The sequence below is a fragment of the Accipiter gentilis genome, chromosome 11 (assembly GCF_929443795.1).
Source record: "Accipiter gentilis chromosome 11, bAccGen1.1, whole genome shotgun sequence".
NCBI lineage: Eukaryota > Metazoa > Chordata > Aves > Accipitriformes > Accipitridae > Astur > Astur gentilis.
The window spans coordinates 673,806-687,233 of record NC_064890.1 but is presented as its reverse complement, the minus strand read 5'-3'; the positions used below and the strand labels follow the sequence as shown (position 1 = coordinate 687,233).

The window sequence follows — 13,428 nt, the reverse complement described above, 5'->3', positions numbered from 1 at the left end:
CCCTTTCAACTAAAATATTCTATTCTGTTCTATTAAAAATGCTGCTTTTCTTAGATAAGTTACTTTTATTACCAGCCAAGCTTAGCAGTGAAAAACATTACAAGTTAATTCAAGCAGAGCAAATTGTTAAGATCAGGGTTAAACCACAAGATCCCAGGTACTTCACCAGAAACACATTTACAGAGTGAAAAATAAAATAATACAGTAGCTGCCTTGGTACTTCTCACCTAAAATCCTGAAGGCATGTCTCAGTTCAAAGGCTAGGGTAGGAAGCCGCACACCACTGTTCTGACATCTAAACAGAGCACTGGAGCAGCAGGTACCTGCTTGCAGCTGGGTGGTCAACAGATAACAAGCACTAATGGAGTGTGTGTATTTGGGGCAGGGAGAAATGGGGTGCTATGGCAGTTATTTAAAATCAGCTCCTGAATTTTTAAATTTCTAAGGCTACTATAAAAGGTGTGACGTAAGTAGCATTTGCCGTATCTAGACTCTACTGGGCCTTGTTTCTAGTTTTCCATTAGATCTCCATAATGAAGACACCACCCTTAACACCACAGAGGACAGACTTGGTGTTTGACATGATCTGTCTAAACACCTCGGGTCCCAATTTCTGTCCGTCCTGAGGGTCACAAAGTGTCACAGTGCTCCTCCGCACAAGAGCCAAGTTCTGAAAACCATCAGTGAGCTCCTCCATTTCCACAAAACTTTATGATACCAGCAGTATGTCCCAAAACTTGCTGCAAGGCTTTAGGACAACCTCCCCTCTGCCCCTGACCAACAGCAAGTTCCTCAAACTTTAACTGTACTTCCCTCACCGTACCCCTCCTTGGGCCCCCAGGGCTGTGCAGGGCAAGAGCTGCAGCTGTCAGAGACCCCTGTCGCACCAATGACACCCAGCACCAGGCACTTCACAGCACCAAAATTCAGCTTGCGGGGACTTCCGAGCCTGGGGTCCTAACGCCAAGTGCTGGGCAGGAAACAAACTAAAACACCCTCAGATGATCCATTGATTCCTACAGATCCAGGCAAGTTGTGTGCTTGGGTGGTTGGTTCACTGAATTCACCCAAGGTGATTTGTCTCAGTAACTGCAATTCCAGTTGCTCTGGCTGGTCTTTACACAAAGAGATGCAAACACAAACAGCTGACACTGAACATCAAATTTTAACCTTCCCGCAGAGAAAATGTGGCAAAAAACAAGGGGGAGTTTGTCAAGTGAGCAGATGACAACCATGCAGAGATCCTCCCGAGCCCCGAGCTCTCTGCGCGTTCCCCCACAGAGCCCATGCAGCCAGAACTCGGTCTCGATCGTGGGACCGAGTCACTGGTGAATGGCGCGTGTCCGCAGCCTGCCGTGCACGAGCTTGCCCATGGCCAGGCGCAGGCAAAGGGGCATTGGCGATGGCTGCAGGGGCTTCCAGGCGCAGGACTGGAAGCTGTGCAGTCACAGTGACCGGTTTTCCTGTGATGCTGAATATGACAAGACGCTTGCAGGGAGTGCTCCGGGGGGCTGGGAACAGCAATGGCTCCCACAGGGCCCTGCTGCAGCCCCACCGGCAGGGATGGGGCTGGGGTACAGAACAACCCTCCCCATCGGCAAGTCCCACGGATTGGCACCTTGGTCACCAGCTGTGACCTGCTGGTTTTACAAGCGGTCCTTGATGGCCTGGCTCAAATGCAAGGACGGACGTTGGACACAGGAGGGGCACTGAGGGGCCGAGAGGCCGTGGTGGGCAGAGGAGAGCAGGAGGACCTGGGGCTGTGGGGAAGCCATGGCACCGGGGCAGGCAGAGTGACAAGGGTGCTTGCTGCAGGGAGCAGTGAGAGCTGGGAGGTGTGGCGAGCTGGGCAGAAACCTGGAAAGCAGGTCTGCGTTCTGCATCAAGGCAGGCGCACCTGGTAAAGCAGGTGAAATGCTTGCTTGGCTGGAGAACTGGGGGGTGGGTGGGGGCAATAAAAAATTGTCAACATTTTGGAAAGAAGCAGGAGCAAACCGAGCCCCACAGTGGATCAGCACAGCATCTTCTCCCCAACAGTGTACCGGCTCAGCTGCTTGGGGAGATACACAAATCATGGGGAGCAATCATCTCAGGAAACTTCATGAATAACCTGCCCCGTGTGGTGGCTTCTCCCCAGACTAAGTAGACAAAAGAAAGCTCGTGCTTTGAAGCAAGGACTTAGAACCATTTCCTTTTCTTTTTTTTTTTTTAACGCTTAATTTGTATTATTGGCAATACCCTTGCTATTCACAAAATTATCTACTCCTTTCTTAGAGAGTAAATTCCCAAGTCAAGGACTGCATGCCCCTCTGCCGCTTCCACAGAACCCACCATAACCAGGTGCTAACGAGCATTAACTGGCCTAGGAACAATACTTCTCTGTCCAGGGAACGGGTAGCATGGATTTGCTGAGACCATGTGAGGTGCAGTCACAGTATGAACTGTAATCACTACTGTTTACAGGGATGGCCCCAGGGAAGTGTGTATGAATACTTTACGAATCATATTACTAAACATATAGTGCCTCATCTGTAGTCAGGTTAGCCAGGAAGAGGGAGGTTGCTCTAGTCTAGGCAAGGAAGGCAGACTGGTTGACTTCAGGATATTACAAGCCAAGAAATACCATCTTTCAGCATTTTGAGCAAAGGTCTACCATTTGTGTATGTGAAAGGTAGGGATGGTCTCTCTAGGCCAAGAAATGAAGAAGTGAATCCACCTGCTCATCACTTTCCATCACAGTGCTGAGTGAAGGGGCTGCTACATTGCTTCCCATCTGCTCCAAACGATTCCCTAAGGCAATGGCTGCAGGCAAGTCCCATGTCTGAAAGCTGCAGCTCATCTCCTGCAGGGATGAGGATAAAATAACGTTCGTTCAAATGCTCAGTTGGTTTGACTGGGACATCACCTCCTCCCGGTACTGGACAGAGGTGGAGATGGGACAGGCTGGGAAGGGTGGTGGAGAGCCTTCTCTGGCAGGGGTGCAGCTGATGGGGCAGCTCACATGGACAGGCAAATTTGGGCTTGGGAAGAAATGAACCGTCAGCAAGACTGGTAGAAGCTGTGCAAGATTTTCACCATCCTCTGCAGCACAAAGTGCAGTTTCCTTTGAGGATCATCCAGCTGAGTCTCACTTAATAACCAGCTCCCTCCCTCTGCAGGGACTTTGCTGATGCTCTGGTCCCTCCTGTTTTCAGACCCCTTCTGCGGTTCACCCCACAAGGCCCAAAGCGTTTTGCATAGAGTATCTGAATGAAGAGTGAGCAGTAACATCCAAGCCAGAGAGTCCCAGCGTTCTTTCCAGCTTAAACCCCATGGCAGCGCGAACCACCAGGCTGAGTGGCTGCGAAATACGGGGGTGACTCAGAAGCACCACATTCACCTCTCTGTCAAGAGGATGCTGCTCCCCAAGGGGCTTCAGCAGACTCACCAGCACTCCTGTCCCAGATGGCAGCATGACAGACCATGCCCACCCTGTGAGGGCTTCCAAGCCATGACCCTCTGCAGCCACGCGCTGCTCAGTGCCCCCTGCAGCAATGCCAGGCTGCAAATCCATAAGCCAGACCCAAGTCCCACACAGCCTCACGCCCACTGTTCAATCCACTCCAAGTCCTCTCTTTCAGCCTCAGCAGACAAAGGAAAATACAGAGCCTACAAATGTCAGGAGGGCAAACAACAAGAAAGAAAGAAAAAAGGAAACAGGACAAAATTTATCCCATTTTTCCTAACACAATAGCTGCAAGTCTGATCTGGCAAAAAAATGGATGCCATTTTGAGCCCTGAAGTTTCACTTCATGTTACACCGACTGATGTGAGCAGCACACGGACAGACACGTATGTCACATACATAGGGAAGGGGAGAGAGAGGGGAGGAAGAGACAGCAACCATATTCTGACAGGAATGCAAACACACCCACCGGCACACAGAGCCCTTCTGTGATATGGACAGAACAAAGACAATTCAGGAATCCCCACAGAAAATCACACCCAAGATTAAAGCCCAAATCACAACGATCTTCAGCCACACCGAGGTCCAGGAAAGGAGCAGCACTACCAAACGAGCTGGCAGGCACTGGTTTAAGCTTTCCATCCTGCATCTTGCACCCTACACGCAAGGAAGGGACAGAAGCATGCATTGCTGTGCCTCTGCTTTCAGCAGCTGCATTTCTGAGATCCCCTCGCCTCTCCCCAGCCTTCAGTCTGGAACTGCTGGACAGAGGACTCTCCAGCCGGAGGCGGACCTGTCTCCTGAGCACAGGGGCTGAAGCCTATTTCCTATGTGAATATGAGCACATTCATTACCAGTCCCCAAGGGACTCTCTTTTTTTGTAGCAAAATTATCAGTTTCTGGCAAGAGGAGCCACAGTAACAACCCAGTCCAAGGTACCGGCTGCACAAGCACAGGTACTCCAGGGCTGTGCCAGGGACGCATGCCCCAGGCACGAGCAGAGGCTGTCTGGCAGCACAGGGTCGAAGGCATGGTGGCAGCTGCAGGACAGACATCTACTGGTTTGCCCTCATGCTGGGGCTGAACCCCAACACAGCCAGGGCTCCCAGGAGAAGGACCCCAACTCTATACAGCCAAAGTATAGTGAAATACTTCTAGCATTACAAAAAAAAAAAAAAAAAAGCCACGGAGGACACAGGCCCTGCCCCATGGGGCTTTCATCTGCACCTGAAACAGAGCAGATGCACTTTATACACCCAGTAAACAGGCAGAAGTGAAAACTCCTACAAATGCAAAGCTACGAATACCAGCATCTGTATCTGAGAAACACCCCAGAAAGTGCGAAAGATGCACATTTGCCACAAATGGCATTTTCTGTACAATGCATATAACCAGAGATAAGCTGCACTCATACTGCCTAGCTGCCAGAGAAGGAGAGTCCCCTAAGAGAACCCGATGCACAGGGGCTCTCAGCCTGCTCAGCGCAGCCAGGGAAATGGGGTCCTGAGCACCAGCCAAAGTGAGGAGAAGGAGCTTTCCCTCCCAGCCCCAGGACCGAGCGAAAGAAGCAGCCCTTACCTTTGGCCCCTCGCAACACAAACCCGAATCCCTCATGCTCCCTCTTCTGCAGCACGGCCGTCTTCTCCTCAATGATGTAGTCACTGGGCAGGAAAGAGCACAAGAGAATGATGCTAGGGTTAGATTTCAGCACCATGCTGCCAGGCGGAGGTGGCCTTTGTGCCTGTGACAAGGAGACCTCTTCTCATCGACCGTTTCATCTCAGCAAGGAGTTGGGCACAATCTGCTTCCCTCCCTCCCTTGCCCAAAGTCAGAACAAAAAGACGAAAGCTACTTTCCCTCAACGTGTAGGTGGAGGAAAGCCCCGGCTGCCTGGATCACCCTTCTGCCCACCGGTCCCCTTCTCAGTCACCTGCATACGCATGCAGGGAGCTTACTGATCCCACTTTGGGCTTCCCTTTAAATTATGCCCTTAGCATATAACTGAAGAGTGGAGCGCCTGAGCAGAGGAGGTGCGGGGGGAGGCAGCCATCCATCCATCAGGGAAGCAGCTCTCTGAGACTTTCCGGTTGCCTCTCATATGAAAAAATTAGATGCTTGACGAAAGGAGAGGTGCCTCTTTGGTAAGTTCCCCGGGAGGGAGAACAGCAGAGTTTATATCCTCATCCCGGCGCTCTGATCTTCTCTTAAAATCCCCCCTCCGCGTTGCTAAGTAACAGTCTGTCATTAGCAGAGGGGAGATGCATCGCATTGTCCTAGTTTAACAAAGCTGCTCTCTCTGCCCTCCGCCGTGGCCAGACGAGAAGAACGGGGAAAATCCAGCGGTGGAAAGAGAGGATCGGACACGCAGCTCCGCGTGGACCCCGGCTGCCAGCGACCCTTCCGACAAACCACCTCTACGCGCGCCGGGAGGGGCGGTGGGCGCACGGGGAGGGGAGACTGGAAAGGGATTCTCTCAGCAAACGGGAGCTTAAATGCGGTCCTGCAAATCCCTCCCAGCAGAGCCGCATGTCTGACATCAGAGTGGAATTAATCAGGGACCTCGGTCCTTCTCAGCAGCGTGGGGAAGGAGCTTTGCACATCGAGCCAAAACCGAGAGAGGCAGAGAGGGAGCGATGGCGCGGGCCGGACCCCAGACCTGGGCGCGTGCAGCCAGCCATGCTGGGGGTCTGCCCAGTGCGCAGCAGTGGGGAACAAAGACCCACGCAGCACCGCACTGCACAGAAACGCGCTGCCAAGGAACAGGTAGAGCAGCGGGCGCGCAGGCAGGCGCGCTCGCAGGAGGGAGGCGGTGGCCGTGGACGGGCGCTGGCACAGAGCAGGCTGGGTTCGCACACTGCGGTATGAGGTGCCCCAACATGCGCGGTACCGCCGCTGCAGGCAGGCACACGCCCTGCCGGCACAGGCGTCCCACGCCACGCCACGCCGCGCCGGCCGCCTCCTGCCCCTTTGCTGCGGGGAAGGGGTCGCCTGCCGGGCTCAGGCTGCACCCCGTGTCACCCCGCTGGGACCCTGCCGAGCACAGCAGGGCCAGGGAGGGAGCGGGCATTTCTGGATGGAAGGCGATGGGCTGACAGTGCTGCTGCGTGGACTGGGCCGGCAACCCACGCTTTGTGTGTACTTCCTAGCAGCTATGGACTGTGACCGACAAGCACCGGGACAGGACACACCTCTCTGTATCCTGGCCAGCTGTAGCCTCTTCTGCCAGTGCTGCATTTATAGGCATCACGATCCCTTTTTGGGTAGGTAGTTCTGTGATTCTGCCATGAACACCAACCACAATGGTATCTAGCTCCTAGTAAGATGGATAGAAATATTCCTTCGTTTTCCAGACCAAGGAAAGGTGATCACAAAAGTCAATACATGCGACGGCTGCAGGTACCGAGGCAGTCCGGACGACATACGACAGACACGGTCCATGGAAACTAATGCGACACACAAGCCTGAATTCCTTGGAATTCCCTGGTATTTTACTTTGTGCTATAATTTTGGACACACTTAGGCATTATCCACGAAAAAATAAGGTATCTATTAAACCAGTAACTTCATGCAACAAAGTACCTAGACATGGATAAACTTCAACAAAACTATGGGAACCGCTTTAAAGGATGCAGCTGCTGTCATACAGTCATCCCTTTATGTCACATTTTCAACATATTGCCTGTCTTTCAAAAGCAGAGCTGGTTATGCATATGTTCCTCAATATGTGTAAAACTCTCCCCTCTACAATGAAAAATCCTCTCTTCCAAGTATAGAGTGTCCTACTGGAAACAGATTCATAACTACCATGTCCAGAAGAGGTCATTATGGTAACATAATCCTCCTGTTCATGTAGCAAGAGCCAGACAACCTCAAACTGTGATTCCTGTATCAAAGTAGTTGTGGATGCCCCATCATTGGAAGTGGCCAAGGTCAGGCTGGATGGGGCTTTGAGCAACCTGATCTAGTTGAAGATGTCCCTGCTCATGGCAGGGGGGTTAGACTAGATGATCTTTGAAAGTCCCTTCCAGCCCCAACCATTCTGTGATTCTGTGGTAAACCTTTATCTTCTTTTTGAACTATGACTTACCATTTAGGAAGAGAGCTAGACATAAGACATTTCGCATCCACAGGAATATCCCCCCTTTTCCATATGACATGTCAATCCCTTGTAGATGACTTGTGCCAGATCTTAACCTCATACCAAGAGCAAATTCTGCCACCTCTACAAGAATGTGTTTGTGCATGTGTATATGCAAGAGAAAGAGAGAGAAGGAAAGGGAAACAACTGTTTATGTACAAAATCAGGACTGCTATTTGACCTGGTGGTGGGCTGAAGTGCCCAATTAGTCCTGCTGTGATTGCTTCGTCAATGAGAAAGTGAGGAATCCATGATGAAAGAGAATTCCGTACCTCTCATTCCTTTGTTGTTGTTTCATCCATGCGATAAACTGAAGAAACTCTTGACAAAACTGCTTGTACCCTGCGTAAGTAGAATTTCACCCAGCCTCCTCCACCAATCCTCATCTACCAAGATCTCCTGCAATAATGTAAGCCTTTAAATAAGTTCAACCTGCTGCTGCTTTTACCAAAAGTTATTCTGCAGAAAGAATATTTGATTCATTCCACCACCTCTGAATTATTCCTCCTCCTCCAAATAAACCAGCACCCTACTTTCTGCCCCTGAATGCTCCAAAAGTACGTATGTAGAGCTACCTGTGGGATTGTTAGCAATGTTGGACGTTTATTTGTTTTAGCTCACTTTCTTCCTCTGTGTCATCCACAGAGGGATTTATCAAGTTAGACTTGCAAGAGCACTCCCAGTTTAAGTCCATCCAGAAAATGCAAACCCTTTGCCTATTGCCATCTAGCTCTGTAGGCACCTAAAAATCCTCAGGTTTGTAACTGACTACAGTAAAATCCACTGGACACCTTCACATTTGGATATAACCACACTAGTTAGTTCTATAGATAGATGTATATAAAAAGTGAAATAAAAAGTCCCTACATTTTTGTGAACTAGAATTGTGGTGGAGTAGAGAGACACCTGAGATACCACTGATCAGCACTGCTGGAGTTCTGAGAGCTGGAGAAGGCAATAAAAACCTGCCCGGGGAAGGAGATGAAGCAGTGTAATCAAAGACCTGTGACAGTGTCACAGCGAAAAAAATAACCTGAATTACTCATTTTTTTATTTTTGTCTAAATAAAAATAGGAACTTTCATAAAATAAGATGTAGTAGGGAGATATTTTAAGGTATCAAGGAAGGACTAAGCAAAATAATAATTCAATACTCTTGTGACACAAGTATTTAAATAAAGTTATGATACCCAATGGAAAACAGCACCTCAAGTTCACTGCCAGATTACTTTGCCCTACATATATCTGGTAAATGAATAAACAGATGACCTAATGTAATGATACAGAGGCATTGGAGCACGGATCTTCAGAGCTGCTCCTCAAGATGACAAAAGGTCTAACTGGACCGTCTCGTTTCTGCAGGGTTGAGTGTCAGACCTTCTGCTGGTTTGTCTTTTGTTGAAACCAAATTAATGACAGTTAATGCACATGACGCTTGACTAGGGCAAATTATTTTAGTAACTTTTTGACTCTTTAGAGGGACAAACCTAATAGATCAATCAATGGTCATGGCTGCGCTAAATAGCTACAGTTAGCTCCAGTCATCCTGGTAGCACGATAACAGCAAAGATAAGATTGGATCCTAAAGCAAAAAACCAGCAGTTAGAATTAAAAGAGTTTTTTTCAGTTGTCTGGGCCTGGTAAAATTCACTGAAAGTGCCCAGGCAGCCATTGGAAAGTGTCTGACATCTGTGATGGCTTGCCTCTGAGCGCTTGCATGGGATGCACAACACTCCAGAAAATCTGAAAAAGGGATGATGCTCACCTTTAAAAACAGGCAGCACAAAGATCAAAGAAAGTATAAAATGAAGCAACTCATCTTTAATTCCCAGGAAAATCCTCTAACAAACAACACAACAGTTTAATAAAATATCTAGCAGAAAAGAAAATTATAAATAGCAGGTAGCATGGATTTGAAAGAACTGATTGTACTAAATGAACCTAATTTCTGTTTGAACATAATAGGTCTCATGAACGTGGGAAAGGCAGTTCTGTGATATGTATCTTGATATCAGTTAGGCATTCTGAATGCTCTTACAAGGCATTCTCACAAAAAGCAAGGGGAACAAACTACTGCAAGGTGAGTAAACAGCTGGTTTGACACATTTTTCACTGTTGAACTGGAAAGATGTATCAAATGGGATTTCACAGGGGTCTGTCTTGGGACAAGCTCAATGTTTTCACCAATGCCTAGGATGTAACATAGAGTAAACTTAAATTTGCAGAAGATCCCATCTGAGAGGGCAGCAGCATATTAGGAGACTGGATTCAGATTCACATGGTACTATCACTGGAGAAATGGTCTGAAAAATACCAGAGGGAAAAGTGCAAGGTACTACGGTCAGGAACTATGAAAAGAAAAACAGAAGATGGAGGAGGACTGTTTGGGCAGCTAGCTGGCAGGAGAGGCCAGAATACTATCCTGGACTCATAAGTATCAGCAGCAGTGTCACACTTTTGTGAAAAAAGGATGATAGACTGACTGGAGATACATAAACAGGAGTGCTGTCTAAGACCTGAAATAATCCTTCTGCCCTACCCCATGCTGCAGTAGTCTTGGGAGTCATCTAGTTAAATGTGGGTGTATATAAACCAAGCACCTACAGTGAGCAAGTTGCTCTGGGCTCCTTTTAGACTCAATGGAGAGCTATTCAGTGAAGTCAATGGAGCTGTGATTCATCCCATGCTGAAATGACCGCCTACATTTTGTCAAATGAATGGCACCCCTGGCTCCACTGACGGCGCACATCTGTATCGACTCCCAGGGTGAGCCAGGGCGATGAGCTCAGACACCTACATGGCAGACACCTACAATGAAGTGATGTGAATCACATTACTAAAGTTAGATAACACTCCAGTTGCCCAGTTCTTAGCACCACGCTTCCAGAAGGATGTGGGTCAAGAGGACAGAGTCCCAAGGAGGACACCTGGAAGATAAAAGGCCCAGCAGCAAAGTGAAAACCTGGTTTGATTGACTGGCTTGATTGTTCCCATGTGAAAATGCTTAAAAGCTGTCATACAACTTCTCAGCAGTATTGATGCTGAAGCACGGGAACAGGGTGGTGATGGAAGGCCACTCACTGAGAACTTTTAGATCAATCTCCCTCAAGAGTAATTAAAGTTCAGCTGAAGCTGATGTTGGTGGAGAGACAGACCATTTCAGGCCTTTCACAATAGAAACCTCACTCACATACTGTGGTGTTCCACACTCGCAGCCAGGCAGGGCCAGGAGTTTAATTCTGCTCAGCTATCTCGCGCAGAAAACATCTCCCACGACAGAAGATGATTTACAGTAATAGTAAGTAAGTGGGGCACAGCCCATGCTCTGGCCCCAAGAGCATGTGGTACAGCCTGAGTCTTTGTGGACAAACTTTCTTCTCTCCCCCCAAAACACAAAGCCATAACACAGGGTAGCTCTTTCCAAACTGCATTCTAGAAATTGCCTCTGGCTAGGGTTGGCCTTGCGCTATGACCGGGCTTGTCCAGGACAGCGCAAGTTGGCCCAGATCCAATTTATTCCATGGAGCAAGCTAGCATTGAAACAGCACAGACAATGATGAGATGGCACACAGGTCTCCTTCTTACCCCTATCTCACTTCATAGAGCAGATGGAGCTTTAGGGAGAGAGATCACAGATCACCCTTGGATTTATATACCACACATTTAGGCTTCTAGCCAGAATTGTGGAACAGGCATGTCCTCGAGGTTTGCATCAGCTGGGCACATCACTATTGAACGGTTTGCTGAGCACAGCGCCCCTCACAGCAACGGAGCCTGGAGAGACCTACCCAGACCCGAGCACTCCACGGCGGCTGCTGTCACACAGTCCTGTTCTTCTGCAGTGCAGATGCTAGCCAAAGCATAGCACAGCTGTGTTTCTTGGCTCCAATTGAAAATGAGAGAAAAAGAATGACCACAGCGGGTCAAGATCAAGTGTCCCATCTTGAACATTTACTGACAGCAGCAGCCTGGAGAAGAGAAAAGGAGCAGGTCTGAAGTGACTTACTGCTGTCTCAGAAGAGCTCCCAGCCCAGAAACTGGCAGCCAGGGGAACTCAGCAACAACATCAGAAGTGAAACTGGGAAAAGCCCTATCCCGAACAGGAAAATCTCCACTGTAGATGAGGAAACCTCTGGGAATGCAAGCAACAGTGGTGCTTCTGTAATGAAAGCAAAGGACAGCAGGAAATGGAGAGGGGGCCAGGAAGGAGCCTATTTATGCTCCTAACTGGTCCTGAAGCACTGATTATCATCAGTAAGATTTTCTGTTTAATTCAGTCAGGAGGCAGCTTATCAAGGCACTGATTATGAACTACGTCAAAAGCAAACTGACAGATGAAAAGCAACTCTAACTCCAGAAGAAACCATCTTCCAGTCACACGCACACACGATTTCAAAGTACAGCAGGCCCCCAGGAAGGATGTGCTGTTTGAGATCATGTTCACTCCAGCACTGGTCAAATGCATTTCAAACACCAGTTAAAAACCCAAAGCCAGCACTGCTCAGTCCCAAATGAAATGTGGCCTGGGAGTACCAGAGAAATTCTGAAGATCAGCTATTGCAGAAAGTGAGGAAAGGCACTGAAAAGCAGCATCGTCCCCATTCACACACAGAGAGTTTTCACAGAAAATTTTCAGTACAGGATTCATTTCATATAAACACACCAAGCTGGTAACTTCAAGGGCATTAACCAAAACATTAAAATAAGACAGCTCATTAAGGGAACAGGAAGTCTTGGAAAGTCCAAGACACGTTTTGCCTGGACTCCAAACTAGCAGCGATATTGATAAAGCTGTTAAGACCTTGCTGTGAATGCCGAAAAGCAGTCAAGTCAAGGAAAAGATGCCATTGCAGAGATGTACAAAAGATAAGCCCCTGGAATAATCAGGCTTATATTTATACTGGCAGAAGGAAGCTATTTGTCCTGAATTTTTATCCTCACTTGCCAGAAGAGGCATTGCAGCTAAATGGGTGATGCTGTCCAGCTCCTTCTCCCTGGATACGCTCTCTACCAGGCAGGCTAAACTCAATACTGTCAGTGACAATGGACCACAGATGAGCAAACGTGGTCTCAGCCTGCAGTGAGACGAGTTCAGGTCCATCATTCACAGCCTCCCATTATCACTTCTTCAGCAAACAGTCCAAAATGGTGTCTACTAGAAAAGGAGGCAAAGGCAGCCTCTGATCCACACTTAGCGCTGCCAAATTACCGATGTCACCTGTGGGAATTCTGCTCCACAGAAACAGCATTGTTCAAAGCTGACGTCAGAGCCATTTGGCTGCGCAGATGCACAGAGAGACAGATAAGGTAACACTCAACAGCATCTCAAATCTTAGCATGCATCACTAGCTCATGAAATTCATACTACTTATATTTAAAGGGGAAAATGGTCACAAACAGAGGGGTGTTACAGAAGTCAGCCCCACTGCTGCGTCAGCTGTCACATGTACTGGGAAAGGACAGATAACACCTAAAATCTCCCTTTGCTCGAATGAAAGGAGATTAAAGAACATTATGTCTACCTCTTGCCCCATAGGTGCTCAGGAAAGAACAATGCATATTTCTATAAATAATAAAACCAAGTCCTAGAAAATCCAAATTCCACAATGTGGATTTATTCCATCCTCAGCAAAGGAGACAGATGGAGACTGTTTAAGGGCACTGTGCTGCAGACACAGTACAAATACATGCCACAGATTGAGAAAGAATAGAGAGAAGCCGGCATGGCTAAACAGCGAGGAAATGGAGGTCATTAAAACCAAGAAAACATCCTTCATAAAGCTGAAACCACATTCAAACGAGGAACATGGAAAGAATTGTGATCTCTTGCAGGTTAAATGCAGAAA

The 13,428-nt window shown here is 48.3% G+C and overlaps 1 protein-coding gene across 15 annotated transcripts in view; it reads right to left on the bottom strand.

Moving 5' to 3' along the window:
- The window catches only part of SHANK3 (SH3 and multiple ankyrin repeat domains 3), a 383,319-nt gene that overhangs the window by 80,902 nt on the left and 288,989 nt on the right, over window positions 1-13,428 (bottom strand). For all 15 annotated transcript variants that reach the window (XM_049813564.1, XM_049813569.1, XM_049813570.1 and 12 more), the window contains one exon: window positions 5,024-5,106. In XM_049813564.1, coding sequence (XP_049669521.1) covers window positions 5,024-5,106 — 83 coding nt within the window. The remainder of the gene's footprint in view (window positions 1-5,023; window positions 5,107-13,428) is intronic.